Genomic DNA, 16,000 nt, shown 5'->3' on the forward strand with positions numbered 1-16,000 from the left:
ATGGTCGTGTGATCCATTAATTATTTCTTTTAAATTTAAAATATTATTTTTATATTATAATTTAAAAGATTTATAATTTAATTTCTATATATTATCATTATCAACAAGTCAATCTCTACATTTTTAGAAATTTATTAAAATATAATTATATTTTTTTTTCATTGAAATAACCATTTTCGTTCTCTTTTGCATTAAAAATAGATAAAAAATGAAAAAAAAAATTTTTAAATCCAATTTTGCTCTCAAATAAAATTTTTTATTTAATTTTTATACATTTCTATTATTAATAAGTCAGTCTCTAAAAATCTATTAAAACATAATTATTTTTTTTCGTATTTATTAAAATATCCTTATATTTTTCTATATCTATTAAAATATTTTTATTATTTTTTTCTGTTAATGAAATAATTATTCCGTTTCTTTTGTATTAAAAGTAAATAAAATATGAGAGAAAAAAATTTTAAAATTCAAATTTGCCCTCAAATAAAATTATTTATTTAGTTATTATATATTATTATTATTAACAAGTCAATTTCTAAAAATCTATTAAAATATCATTATTTTTCTCATATTTATTAAAATATCCTTATATTTTCTTATATCTATTAAAACGTTTTTATCATTTTTTTCTGTCAACGAAATAGTCATTCCGTTCTCTTTTGCATTAAAAATAGATAAAAGATGAGAGAAAAAAAATTTAAAATCTAATTTTGCCCTCAAATAAAACTCTTTATTTAATTATTATATATTACTATTATTAATAAGTAAGTTTCTAAAAATTTATTAAAATATTATTATTTTTTTTCATATTTATTAAAATATTTTTATATTTTTTTATATCTATTAAAATATTCTTATAATTTTTTTTCTATTAACAAAATAGTCTCACCTCTTTTCCTACTTAAAACAAAAAAAAAAAGATGATGACGACGATGAAGGAGAAGAAGAAGAAAAAAAAGCAAAGGAGAATAAGAATAGAAGATGAAGAAGAATAAAAAGAAAAATCTCTTATTCCTTTTCCTCCACCTGAAAACAAAAAAAATTCAAAGTAGAATTAAAAAGAAGAATAAAAAAGAACCAAAGAAAAATAAGAGGATGAAAAATTAATGAAAAATTAATGACGAAAGAAGAGATGGTGGAGAAAAAAACATGGAGTAATTTAATTTTTTATCATATTTTTTATGATAAAAATATATGGAAAGATTATTTTATTGATGAAAAAAAAATTTAATAGATTTTTAAAATATGAAAATTAATTTGTTAATTATAATAATAATTAAAAATTAAATTAAAATTTTTTTATAATTTAATATTAATTTTATTAAAATAATCGTATTGCTAACCATATATTTTTTAATATATTTATGTGATTAAAAAAAAAGAAAAAGAAAAAAGGAAAAAGAGAAGCCAATGATTGTTGGGAAGTGAATGAAATTTCAAATCAGTAAAAGTGGAGATAAGGGTGGAATCAATTAGCTTAAAGTAGTAATTATAAGAGAAAGTAAAAGGATGTGACAGTGCACACTCTCCCTCTGACACCGTCTAATCTTTTTGTTTCCATCAATTTTCCCTTCTACTATTACTCTGATTTTTTCTTTTTTCATATTTTAAAAAATGTATATGTAGTTAATTTTTTAAACATTTTGATAAAAATATTTCTGTTGGCAGGGAATCCCTACTACATTACTATTGGCAGCGGAGGCTTGATTATCAAAGGCAGAAGAAAGAAAAATATGCATAACGTGAGAAAACTATAAATAAAAAAATAATAAATTTATTTATTATAAAACTAAGGGAAAATTTTTCACGTTTTTAAAATAAATTGAATTTACTATTCTAAGTACCCATATGCATAGACAAACGAACAATAGAGCAAATGATTGTTGAAAAAGTTGGCAGTGTAATTTTTTTTTTTATAATTTAAAAGTAAATTTATATTATAAAATAATTTTTTTTATTTTAATATAAAATTTAGAGATAATTTTATATTTTAATTTAAAAAATATAAAAAAAAACTAAAACTCAACTAAATGAAGCATACACTATAAATTTCTAATTAATGGTCTATATTTGCCTAGACCAATAGCAGTGAGATGAAGTACACACATTATTAATATGAATTTATCACTCTAGGACGAGACTCATCTTTTTTAATTTTAATTTTATTTTCTATAATTCCCACTTTTTTTTCTAAACCGGTAATTTAATTTTAATTTAAAAAATAAAATTTATTAATAAATTTATATATGGAGATTTTAATAAAAATTTTAATGTGTGAAAAATAATTTTTTATTTTTTAAGGAGAATATTATTTTTTTATCATATTGATTATTTTTTTTAATATTCTAAATATTGAAAAATATAAAAACATTTTTCATAAAATAAATAAAATCTTAATTTTAAAATGATGAGACATTGCACATATCATACAAAAAATAATAATTAAACAGTAAATGGGAGGAGAAAAGATCATATATATTCATATACACAAATTAATTAACATTCTCTCCCTTCAGGTAACAATTTTTTGTAATAATTAATAAAATAATTATAATATGGTTTATTGGTTTCACTGAAAATAATTTATATTTAAAAATATAAAAATATTTTTTTAATAAAATAATTTATTTTTTATTGCTTAATTTTAATTTAAAAATAAATTTTATTAAAAAATTTATATGGTGAAACATTAATAAAAATGTCAAGGTGAGCAAGTCATTTTTATTTTTTTTCTTTAATTAAGAAAATATTTTTATTAATTAAAATTTTTAAATACTCTAAATATCAAAAAATGAGAAAATATTTTTTTTAAAAAAAATGTTTTATATAAAACAAACCAACTTACATATCATTTTATCTCAGTTAATTATTTAAAATTCAATAATTATTCCTCTATTAATTTACCAACAAAAACTTGAAATGATAAAAAATAATTATAAAAGTAATTATGGTGTTTAATAAATAGTAAAATTAAAAAAATATAATTTCAAAAAATACAAAAATAATTAATGTTTTTAATCATCTAAAAAATGCTCATTTAAAAATGGAGTAATTAGTTGATGTCAGCATACTTGCAAAAATGATCATAAGATTGTATTAATTTCACTTAGCCTTAGTTTATAATTTAATTTGTAAGAAAAAGTTTAAATAAATTAATATAAAATTATATATAATTTCAAATTATTTTAAAATAAAATTGTTTAAATTAAAAAATTAATTTATTTTATTTTGAGTGAAAAATTATAAAACAATTAATTGAATTATATTGTTATAAAGTTTTTAATTATAAATTGAATTTAATGAAATTTAAGTTTTCGCAGGGATGTTTTAGAAATTGACAAACGGCATCGGATTTAAGTATTTAGCCAATCGAAAATTGCATGTGTATTATTTTTTTTTGAAAAAAAGAAACAGGTGGGAATTCAAAATTATCATAACGAAGAAAATGAAATAAAAAGGGGGAGAAATGTTTCCCTAATCCCAACCCTAAATTTCTATTTTTATTTTATTTTTTTCCCTCTCTATAATCCAGGGCTCGCCCCTCGGCTTTCAGATACAAAATTGGCCTGGTCCCTCTCTTTTCTGCTACTCTTTCTTCTGCACCACCACCATCACTGTCCCCTTTCCCCATGAAACCTTAGACACCTACTCACTCTCTTACGTAGTTATAGTATCAGAATCAAAGCTTCACATTCATGGGTAAGTACATGAACAAGTCTAAAATCACTGGAGACGTTGCCCTCATGGACCTCTCTCAATCCACCACCTTGGGTGTCCGTACTCGAGCTAAAACCCTAGCTCTTCAGCGTCTTCAACCCCCTTCTCCTTCTGCTTCTCCTAACCTTGATACCTCTTCGTTTTCTTACCTTCAGCTCAGGAGTCGCCGCCTTGAAAAGCCGCAACTGTTACAAGAAGCTAAACGGAACCCAGACTCTAGCTCTGGCAAAAAATTGAACTCCAAGGGGAGTTCTAGGTTGAGTAAGAGTTCGATGAAGGTTGTCGGTGATTGTGACGGTGGAGAAGAAGAGGTGTGTTTTAGTAACAAAGGGGAAGTGTTGGGTTTGAAGTGTGAAGCAGAGGATTTGGGTCTTGAGGGTTCTTTTGGAGATAACTATCTGGACTTTGAACCCAGAGAGAGGTATGATCTTGTCTTGCTCTTTTGCTTCATCCAGAATGGTTTCCTTTTTCGATACCCCCCAATTTTTTTTTTTGGGTATGGATTTTCAATATAGCTCTGTTTTCTGGTCCCTTTCCTTTTAGTTATCCAATTTTTTGAGTTTTATTGTATTTTATTTTTTTGTATTTGGGTTTTTATATTATTGTTCATTCTGTAATGTTCTTCTGCTGCTACTTGTAGCCGTTTCTTTGGGTTTGTTCTATGATTTTTATTTTGGGATTTCTCCCCTTTTTTATGTCCTCTGTTTTCTTTTCTTTTCTCAAGTAATAAGCTAAGCAGCTTCCTTTTCGCCTAGCAAGCTGCCTATGTGACTGCTACTCCAGAAAGGATACCTTAATATATTTGTTTTCTTTTATTTTCCTTTTTATCAGGAAAAACGGAAAGAAGAAGCAGTAAAGTGCTTTCCTTTCTCCAAAAGAGGAGGAAGAAAAGTAAATTTCATTGTACTGAGATGCTGATTTTGCCACTTCCCTAACTTGTATGAAGGGTTAAATAGAAAACCATGCATGCTTAATTCTTTGTTTTTTACAAGTCTCCCCTCAAAGAAATTTCAAATTTTGTTGGTTTTTCCTTCATATTTTTGCTTGGTCAATGGGGTGTCTTGTCTTGGTGATTAATTGTGCTGTCTGCATAGCTTTAGTTTGGTAACTGGGCTACTAGTACAACACGAGCTGAGAACTTGTGCAGAGATGATGGGTGTTTATATGGTTCATTTTTTTTTCTGCAACGAGAAAGGGTATATATGTAAAAGAAGTCTTTATTATTTATTTATTTTTTAGGGCTTTTTTGGTCGAATTTTTGAGGCGGTGGGGGGTGCTCTATTGTTTATTTATTTCTTTCCGAGCTTTCATTTTCATGTGATACATTAATATTATTGCATTGCTTTCACAAAAGGTTAGTGATGTGTGTGACTTGTGAGATGTGGTTCCTTTAATTTATATTTTACACAGGTTTCCATTATGCAACATGTGCCCATCAGCAGAGTTATTAATGTTTCAACTTTGCGTTTCTGTCTACTGTGAAAATTTAGTTTAAGCCTTTTCTTTTTCAAGGGTACACAGAACTTGAATAAAGATTTTCTTTTTCTGATTTATCATCTCAGTTTTCCTTAAATATCACTAGTCTGTGAATGATCTTGGTATTTTTGGTTTGTTGGCAATATAACTTTATGAATCCTTTTCTTTTTAAGAGCTTTATCACAAAAAAAAAGGGTGCTAACTGCTATGACTCAAGCTGGATTTCATTTTTTATTTTTAATTTTTTTTAAGTGCAATGCCAGTTCCAATAACTCTTCAGCCTCTTTTGGGTTTAGCATATTAGAGGATAATGATATATCATATTCATGGGGCCTATTTACAGACTGATGCATTTATTTGGGAGACTCTGTTTTAGGGCTATAGTAGGTGACAAAAAGTTTCAGTTTTCTTTCTTTCTTTCACTGTATGGCTCCTGACTTTCAAATTGGATGTTGTCCTTGTAAATAGTGCGACTTACTTTCTTTGCATAAGTTCCTTTTCCAAAATAATGGTGATGTCAATTTATTTTAGTTTAATACTGTATTTATATCTTAACATTTTCAATTATTCATTGGAAAGAAATTTGATGAAGCTATTTAATGTACCACAAAATGAGTATCTGAATTTCCCATTACCGTTAATTGTATTTAATGGGGTTATTTTTTGTGATATTTTGATAAGCAGAAGCACTAGAGAAAGCACACCATGCAGCTTGATAAGGGATTCAAATACCATTGGAACCCCAGGTTCCACCACAAGGCAGGGCAGCTCAACTACAACTAACCGAAGAGTTAGGAATGTCATACAGAGAAATAACCCAACAACAGAAGACATGGAGGAATTTTTTGCCTGTGCAGAACAGAAGCAGCAGAGACTGTTCATTGAGAAGTATGATCTTATGCTTTTTCCCCATCAAAATTATGCTATAGTTCATGCATATTTGTTCTTATAGGTACATTTCAGTTTTAGTGATCCAAGGAAATGAAAAATGAAACTGATTATTTCAACCAGATTGCACTTCCAACTAACTTAGGTTAGTATTCTAATTTGTTTACTGGAATTTTGCAGGTACAACTTTGATGTTGTAAATGATTTGCCCCTTCCTGGACGCTACGAATGGGTCCAAGTGATTCCAAAATAAGCATCTTATCACTAGGATATCCCTGACTCCTTTGATTTTATGCTAAAGGGTTTTGAAGGAGGTAGTAATATTGGTTGGTGGGGTATGTTCTGTCATCTTTCCAAGCTTATGTGAAGAGAATTGGAGACATGGAAGATGCAAAATTAGAAGTTCTGAATTTGTAACAGTGCTGATGAATTACACATTAGCCAGATGCCAAATCAAGATTATTTGCTTAAATTGAGAGGCAAAGGAATCATTTAAAAGGAGAATGGAGAACAACTGATAATTTAGGATTAGATGTTCACTATTGTAATTTTTAGGAGGTATATCTAATTGCTAGATTTTATTTTCTTTTTTTTATTATTATTAAATTATGAAATTTTACTTTTGTCCATACGTAGGGATGAACTATGAATGTTCTTTTTGGAAATAAATGTAACTCATTTCTCATTACACATGCTCGTCTTTTTCTTTGTTTTGTTCCCTAGATTTTCCATTATACATATTATGCAAGAAAACATCATAAGTATTCAATTTTAAGTTTTGATTGTGATGTCTCCAAGCCTGTAAATCTGAGTAAGATCATTTTTTGTCCCACTCGACCTTATGTGTGGTGCTGAACTGCGGTGGTCTATGGCTCTATGTTGTCAATGACAGTTGCTTTGATAGATTAATTTGGACTAATTGTTAGTTTAAGTAGTTAAGTACTTGAAAATTTTCCTTGTTCATAAATTTATTCTGTACAGGACCACACTATTCAACTACCTGTCCAAAAGCTCTAGGCTTGACAGTACTATATCCTCTCTCTCCCTTCTTTATATCTATTTATGTCTTTCTTTATGGACAGGGAAAATCATAATTTTGCATAAACTTTTTATTTAATTTTACTTTATTTTCCCCTTTTCTCCTTCACTTAAAATTTCATTATTATTTTTCATCATGGTCTCCGTTAGTTGAACAGGAAACTGGCCCCATCATGCTATGGACATTTAGATTTCAAACTCACAGGTGGTAGAGATGGTGGTGGTGGGGTTTTTGCAGGTTGCAGCCTTGGATTGTTCTGTAGAATCTTACTTCAGAGGTTCAGGTTCTTTTTGGCAGCATACTTTTTCATTATATTTATATTTGTTTAAAATTTGTTGGGTTTTCTTTTTTATCTCTCCCTATCTCTGTTACTAGTGGTGGTAATTTTGTTGAGCTTGTCAATGGAGCATTTATTGAATTTGCATTAATGGACAGACCTTTGCATTGGTGAATTTGCCTATTCACATGGGAACATTGTACGGTTCTGCAAAGTTTTGCATCGGAGGTTGAAGACAACATTTTCAACATAGATTATATAGTGTCTTTTTCTTTCTTCTATTCTTGAGTTTTCACTGTATTCTTTCTTTGTTTTTTCAATTTTTTGCTTATGGGTTTTTGTTCATGACTGCAAGTTGCCTGAAAACTTTTCTCTTCTTCTCAGGCCATTTGCTTCTTTATTACTTGAATTTTGATTATTTTTGGCTCGATTTCTTCTGAAAGTAAACAAGTGCTCATGACAAAGATTCATTCTCCTGTGAGAATGATCATAATGATTTTATTGTGGGTATATGTTTGGGTGCAAGTCTTTTTTTTTTTTTTTTTAAATTCCTTTTTAATTTGAATTTAAAAAAAAATCTAACTTCATGCAATTTTTTTTTAAAAATCAGAACTTAATGCAGTATGAGATGAACACTTTTGAATTACTGAATGAGTTGCCTGATAAAGCAAGTTTTCAGAAATGATTTCACTTTTTGATATGTACTGTTGTACATCCATTTATTTCTTTTTAAAGAAAAAGTAAAGAATAAGAAATTCTTAAAGAGATTTTTTTAAAAATTTTTTTATTATTATATATGAAATTTCTTGTTCTAAGGAGGTGATTTCAAAAATAACAATGAGATCATTAGAATAAAACCATTAATATTTTAAACTGAAAAAAATTATGAAAACTATGATAGACCTCCATTTCATAATTTTGTCCAACAATTTAAATTTGAAATAATAAGAGTTGGTAATTGTGAATTCACTGGAATAGGAGATAGTAAAGAGGAATTAATGAGGAAGAAGAGTCAAGAGCCAATGCCCAAAGGCGGCTTGATTTTTTTTGGTGTTTTAATAAGAGGATGTGACATTTCACACTTAGCATCATTATGTTGAATTTCTAGTGTTTTTTTCATGTAAAATCAGTAATAAATTCCTAAGAATTAAATGCTGGAGCGTCAAATGTCTCATTAAATTTGATATGAGCTGTATATTAAAAATAGAGTTATTTAATAAAAAAATCAAAATATTTACGATATTTCATTTGCTTCACTTTAAATCTTGATATTAATAATAAATCTTTCAATTTGCTACGAAAAAAATAAACAAACGATAAATTATAATATAATTTTTAAAATATTATTTAAATAATAAAATAATCATTAAATACATATTTTTATTACAATAATATTATTTTTTATTTATTTCATTATTCACTTTTTATTTTCGCTTAGATATTAATAAAAACTTAAAATATAAAAAAACAAAACTTTATAATTTAAAATATATATTACACACATAATTTATAATATTTAATATAAACTTTTAATAAAATACTTTAATATATATATATTATTTATATATAATAGTATATATAATAGAGATTTATTTATAATAAATATTTATTTAATATAATATGTTTAATATTACATATAATAAATATAAAATATTTTTAATTTTAATATAAAATTTAAATTAAAAAAATATTTTTTTTATTAATAATATAAAACTTTAAAGATTATATTATAAGTTATTATTAATTTTTCAGATTAAATTTATTTTTTTAATTATAATTATGATAAATTAAAAAAATTTAATTTTATCATCAAAATTTAAAACGTAAATTATTATAAATATATATTTATTTTATTACCCTTAAAAATATTAAATATTCAAATTAGTATTACACTATAAAAATTTCGGGGTGATCTCCTGAGCCGAGGCCGGATGCAATTGCAGGCAGCAGCGGAAGCTCAGAATTTCATCACTAAAAGTAGCTCCACTAGCTCCCTCTTTCTCAGCTAACAAGATTTTTTATAAATATAATTAACTCTAATTAAAATTTAAATTCTAAATTTTATAATATTGAAAATCGATTCCAATGAAATTAGATTTGATTTGGTGTTTTTAATGCGTCCAAGTCGAAAATCAGTCCCTGAGCACAGTGGCATTGGCAGGTAATTGCAGGATTTCGAAACCTATTACGTTCTGTGTAGTAAGTACTATGTTGTACTATTACCTTGGACATCCCTCGTCAGTACATTTGGGCCTATCCACACTTTTTGGCCCATTTTTTTGTTGGACTTTTATGTTTTTCCCCTCAACTATCCACCGCCGTTTTCTTTTGCCCTTTTTTTCTAATACTTTACAATATGCATTGATGTACTTTAAAAAAGTCAGTTTATAATATACTCCATAAAATTTAGTAATTTAATTTTTAAAATTTATCTACACTTTATACATTTGGGGGAAAAAGTATAAATGCATGGTAATGTGAGGCAGACATGACCTAAAGATTTTGACTCAAAATATTTTTGTTCCTATCTACATGAAAGGAATGGGGGTGGAGTGGAAGATATCATATCATTGATATAATATGTTATTAAAATAATTAAATTCAAAGGTGGAGCCCACCTACATTAAGGTAAGGGTGGTGGGTAATCATATAAAATTATTGTAAAGTAGGCACTACCCACACCTCCTCCCACTCTCTTATCTTCCTATCCACTTTCCCTTTCCAATGTTTTGACCATCTCCCTATATTTCTCTTTGCTTTTCTTCAAGGAGAGGAAAGTGATGATACTTTCACAAACCCATGTTTAAAGCAAAACTATTCATTATTTTTGTTTTGTTTGATATATAATGCCATTCAATTATTTCTGCAATGCATGCTTATCTCTATTTGCTTAGTAGCTGTTAATCATGGATTCTGTAGTGGAATAAGAGATTAATTTATTTTTTATTTATATTAAATATATATATATTTTTTAATAATTGATTTTGATTAATCCAAATTTAAGGTGCTATTGAAATCAAATAGAAAAATTCTTCCATTGATCTTATTATGATCTATCCAGAATGAAGATATTTAAAATATATTTTAAAAAAATAAAGTATTTTGAATCAAACCTTACTTTATATTAATTTCCTGAAAAAAATATAATATGATTGTTATTGAAAAGACAAAGGGGGAGTATTTGTGTCATATCCATCTTAACTGGATGTGACTATCATCCCCGACCAGCTTTCTCATCAAGTTAGTGGTGATTTTTTTTTTTTTTTTATAGTAAATTATGAATATAATTAGCAACTGACGGTTAACCATTGTTGTATTAGTGAAAAATTATTTTGATTAATATTATACAGATTTCAACCACTAAATAATCAGTTAAAAACTGCTTTTAAACTTGATGTGGAATAGAGTTTAAACTTAGGTCTCCATTTGGTAAACTGTGCAGCATACAATAATAAATACAGTATTTATATTTAATAGTTAACGTATTTATTAATATAGTATTTACATTTAATAGAGTAAAATACATATTTAATAAATTTAAATTTAATATAATTATACTAAATTATTTTTTTTTATTACTTGCTATAATGGATTTAGTTTGGACTTAATTTGGTGAAGTTTTTCTTGATTAAAAATTAATAAAAATTAAACTAAAAAAACTGAATTTATATCCTTAAATATTTTATAACTACAATTATTTAAGAAAATTTATTATTTAATTTTTATATTCTGAAACTCATTAAATAGTCATTTAATTTTAAAAAATATATTAAAAAAATTTTTAAAATTTTTTAAAATTTATTAATTAATTATTCTGGTAATTTTAACAATTAAATATTTTATTATTTAATCTATATAATTTTAAAAAATTTATTAATTAATCTATTAATTTTATAAAAATTTATTAATTAATTTTTTTGTATTGAGAATGTTTAAATTTTTTTATAATATTTAATCGCTAAATGTAATGAAAAGATTAATTAATAAAATTTTTAAATTATTAAAATTTAATGTATTTTTTAAAATAAAGAAAATAATTAATGACTTTTGTTTTTACTCTAGAGATATAATAGTAATTTTTCATTTATTTAGGATTTTAACGTCAGCCCACTATTTTAGATTTAGTCCAATGCTTGGTACTTTGTAGCATGCTATCATTGCTATGGAAATTATTGGCAAAAGCAAATTGCTTTAACCGTAAGGAAGGCAGAGAGAATAAAGTGAATGTGAACCAAAATGTCCATAATAAAAAGGGGAAAAAAAACTCATTTTGTTCCTTTTTTTTTAGACCTTTTATCAGCAAAAGCAAAGCAAAGCAGAGCTCCGGATTTGCAGGAAGCAGCATAGTAAAGGGTACGATCTGCAGTGACAGTTCCTTCACTTCACCTTTTATGGTATGATCCATTACAAAGCACACTGCAGTTTGATACCAACAGCATGAGCATGTCCCATCACACTCTACAAAGTATGGCCCTATGCTTTGGACACTTGCAATCTTTTGTTTTGGACTGCACTTGTTCGACAAAAATGGCCATAGAATAGAACAACTGATCACCAACACCTACATCTCCATCTCCTCCTACTCTGTCTCCCTCCCTCTCTCTCTTTCCTTTCCCTTCATGGAAAAGCTCGTCCACCAGCACCAGCAGCAGCAGCAACTCTCCTTGGATAAGTGTTCCAGGCAGCGATACAATGAATGGTTTGTTTATTATACAAAAGTTTTATTCTTTCGTGTTTGTGATTCTCCTTTTCTTTTTCTTTGTTGGTTCCTCCTTCTCTTGTGTATTTGATTATTGCATTAGTAGTGTAGTGATCTTGATTACATATTTTGTTCCAATTCTGGTTGTCTTTTTCTCCTTCCTCTTTCTTATCTTTGCTAGTGTCTGTGATGCAGCCACCGGTTTTGCATATTTCTTTGTCTATGCTCTGGTTTCTAAAAATCTAAACCTTCAACTTTGTTCTACTGGTTATGGTTTCTAACAGTTGGTGTCCGCAAGAGTTTTGAGATAGTTCTTTTGTAGTGACAGATAATTGTTTTGTTGCAGGATTTTCCGGGATGTCCCAAGTGATATCACAATAGAAGTGAGTGGAGGGACATTCGCATTACATAAGGTAATAATGTTTTTGCAAGGTCATGTCTCGATGTCTAAATTTATCACTCATGTATACACTGCTTCTAATGGATGAAACTTCTTTTAGCATTGTTTACTATTGTGGTGGCAGAGAACAAAGAAGGTGCTTGATTTGCCACTCTAAGCTTTCAGGACTACAGAGTTTAAGTATTACTGGGATTAATATGATGATTTTGTTTGGAAAAATTGGTGTAAAAATACATGTAGACATTAGCAAAATGAGTGCAAGGAGCAAGGAGCCACCATTTTTCCTAGATGGTTAATTATGAAGATTGTTGTTTCAAGTAAGATAGTCCAGAGTTTCTTGCTTTTCTCCAGCACTGATGTGGGAAGAACATGAAAGCTTAGTTACTGTTGAATTTATTATTATTATTATTATTATTATTTTCCAGTTTCAAAATAAGATTAATGATATATGGTACAGCATAGAATTTTACATTCTTAGTCATGAGGTCGAAATCTTCAAATTAAAGTATCCTCCTTAATTTTCACTTTCTGAAAATGCCTTTTCGCCTCAAACTCTTGGGTATAGATCCACTAAGAAGATGGTTAGCAATCGGCATTGACTGGATATGCTGGTGCAGATAACCTAGATGCTTCTCCTGATCCTATCAGGGGAGACGCCAACCATATCCTCTGATGACGCTTGGTTTGAAGTCCCAAGGCTTAACCAACCAACAAAAGGGCATAAGAGAAAAAGTGGAAATATTGCAGAAAGTCTGTGCACAAATTTGTGTGATAAAAGCTGATTTCTACTATTATTACTGTTCAACAAAACAGAAGAAATGAAAAATCATGAACCTTTCAGACGCCATCTCACTTTATTTCCAGTTTATTCTCTTTCCTCTGTTTTGTGGGAGACAAAGGAAAAGTTTCTCTCTTAAGTTTATAGTTGGTATGAAAATTTATTTTGATTCATTTTTGTTGGCTGGTAGAACTCCTGTAAGTAATTAGCTACTTCGTATGTAATTCACCTTAAGAATGAGCAAATCCTAATTGCATGCGCTTTTCATTTGGGCATATCAACGCATTTCATGGGTTTTGATAAACTTCTGATAATGTAATTCAAAATGCAGTTCCCACTTGTGTCTCGCAGTGGACGAATCCGAAAGTTGGTTGCAGAACATAGGGATGCTGATATCTCAAGGGTGGAGCTTCTTAATCTACCAGGAGGAGCAGAGTCATTTGAGTTGGCTGCAAAATTCTGTTATGGCATTAACTTTGAAATTACATCAGCAAACGTTGCTCAGCTGTGTTGTGTTTCTGATTACCTTGAAATGACAGAAGAGTTCTCAAAAGACAATCTTGGTTCTCGTGCTGAAGAATATCTAGAGAGTGTTGTTTGCAAGAACCTTGAAATGTGTGTTGAAGTATTGCAACAATGTGAGAATCTACTTCCTCTTGCTGATGAGCTGAAAATAGTCAGCCGTTGCATAGATGCAATAGCTTCAAAAGCTTGTGCTGAGCAAATTGCCTCAAGCTTCTCACGCTTGGAGTATAGCAGTTCAGGGAGACTTCACACCAACAAACAAGCCAAATGTGAAGGGGACTGGTGGATAGAAGATCTCTCAGTTCTCAGGATTGACCTGTACCAAAGAGTCATGACAGCTATGAAGTGTCGTGGGGTCCGGCCTGAGAGCATTGGAGCATCGCTTGTGAACTATGCTCAGAAGGAACTGACAAAGAAATCTATTTTATGGAATCCATCTAGCCAGGCAAAAGTCGATCTGATTTCAACAGAGAATGAAAAACTTGTGGTTGAGACAATTGTCAACCTTCTGCCAGTTGAGAAATTTACAGTTCCAATCAGTTTTCTCTTTGGTCTTTTGCGAAGTGCAGTGATGCTTGATTGCACAATTGCTTGTAGACTTGATCTAGAGAGACGAATTGGTTCCCAGTTGGATATTGCAACTCTTGATGATCTTCTGATTCCATCCTTCAGACATGCAGCTGATACTTTATTTGATGCAGACACAGTTCATAGGATCTTGGTAAACTTCTCACAGCAAGATGACAGTGAAGATGATATGGAAGATGCTTCTGTTTTTGAAACAGGGAGTCCTCATTCACCATCTCAAACTGCTTTGTTCAAGGTGGCAAAACTAGTGGACAATTATCTCGCTGAAATTGCTCCTGATGCAAACCTCAAGCTTTCCAAGTTCATGGTCATTGCAGAAACTTTACCAGAACATGCAAGAACCATACATGATGGATTATATCGAGCAATTGATATTTACCTTAAAGTACGTGTTTCTGATATTTTGTTTTGATTTTCAATATCTTTATACTAATTCTTTCCCAACGCTGCATCCAGGCTCATCAGGGCTTACCAGATTCTGACAGGAAGAAGCTCTGTAAACTGATTGATTTCCAAAAGCTATCACAAGAAGCTGGTGCACATGCTGCACAAAATGAACGCCTGCCCCTCCAAGCTATTGTTCAAGTGCTTTATTTTGAGCAAATAAGACTCAGAAATGCATTGTGCTGCTCTTATGGTGATGAAGACCACAAACCAATGCACCAGTCATGGAGGATCAGCAGTGGTGCATTAAGTGCAGCAATGTCTCCGCGAGACAACTATGCATCACTTAGGCGAGAAAACCGAGAGTTGAAACTCGAGTTAGCTCGTTTACGGATGAGATTAAACGATCTAGAGAAAGAACATGTTTGTATGAAGAGAGATATGCAAAGGTCTCATTCTCGAAAATTCATGAGTTCTTTCTCAAAGAAAATTGGTAAGCTGAACTTCTTTGGGCAGAGTTCTTCTAGGGGATCAAGTTCTCCCTCAAGGTATTCTCAGAGAACTGATTCTAGAGTGATAGAAAGAACATGTGCCAGCACTGATTAGGTAATTCAAGTTACATGGATTCTTTTTCTGTATTGGTTGAGTAACTGTGAGCCATGCTCTTGTTAACCTATTTACTATTATAAATGTTACTGTTGGCATCCTTGTATATGATTTATGATGTTTTTCATTAGCAAGAACAGAGGCTCATGTTAGAAAGTGATGCTCTTTGGAGAATACTACACTGATATCATTTGAAATGCAGTATTTCAAAACTTCCAAATCTCACTACTGAGTTTTATAAAGAGCAAGAAAAAGGATTGAGGTTGTGTGTATGAGAATGGACCGAAAATCCAAATGTATATATATAATTTTGAAACAACTAAAAAAAAGGACTTTTTGCCTTTTTTTAAATTAAAAAAAAAGAAAGAAATTTTCTCTATTGTATAAACCCTTCAATTTTTAAACCCTAAATTCTCTAATTTTTAATTAATATTAAAATATTTATAGTAATTTTATATTAAAATTTTTTTCTATTATATAATAACCTCTAAATTTATTAGTTTTCAATTTATATCAAAATATTTTATTATAATCATATATTAAATATTTTTCAACTCTATTAAAATAATAAATTATTTTTATAAAATTTATATAATCTTTTTAAATAAAAAGACTAAATTATT

At 28.9% G+C, this 16,000-nt stretch overlaps 2 protein-coding genes across 2 annotated transcripts; both read left to right on the forward strand.

The window, feature by feature from the left end:
- Positions 1-3,493: 3,493 nt before the first annotated feature.
- LOC110627810 (cyclin-dependent kinase inhibitor 3) lies at positions 3,494-6,771 on the forward strand. The gene is made up of 3 exons (XM_021774179.1): positions 3,494-4,138; positions 5,878-6,081; positions 6,262-6,771. Exons 1-3 carry the CDS (start codon positions 3,696-3,698, stop codon positions 6,332-6,334), a joined length of 720 nt encoding a protein of 239 aa, XP_021629871.1. The 5' UTR covers positions 3,494-3,695; the 3' UTR covers positions 6,335-6,771.
- A 4,904-nt stretch (positions 6,772-11,675) lies between these two features.
- LOC110628410 (BTB/POZ domain-containing protein At5g48800) lies at positions 11,676-15,619 on the forward strand. Its single transcript, XM_021775053.2, has 4 exons — positions 11,676-12,096; positions 12,443-12,509; positions 13,606-14,772; positions 14,844-15,619. Exons 1-4 carry the CDS (start codon positions 11,873-11,875, stop codon positions 15,375-15,377), a joined length of 1,992 nt encoding a protein of 663 aa, XP_021630745.2. The 5' UTR covers positions 11,676-11,872; the 3' UTR covers positions 15,378-15,619.
- Positions 15,620-16,000: the final 381 nt, after the last annotated feature.

This window comes from Manihot esculenta, chromosome 12 (genome assembly GCF_001659605.2).
Source record: "Manihot esculenta cultivar AM560-2 chromosome 12, M.esculenta_v8, whole genome shotgun sequence".
Lineage (NCBI taxonomy): Eukaryota > Viridiplantae > Streptophyta > Magnoliopsida > Malpighiales > Euphorbiaceae > Manihot > Manihot esculenta.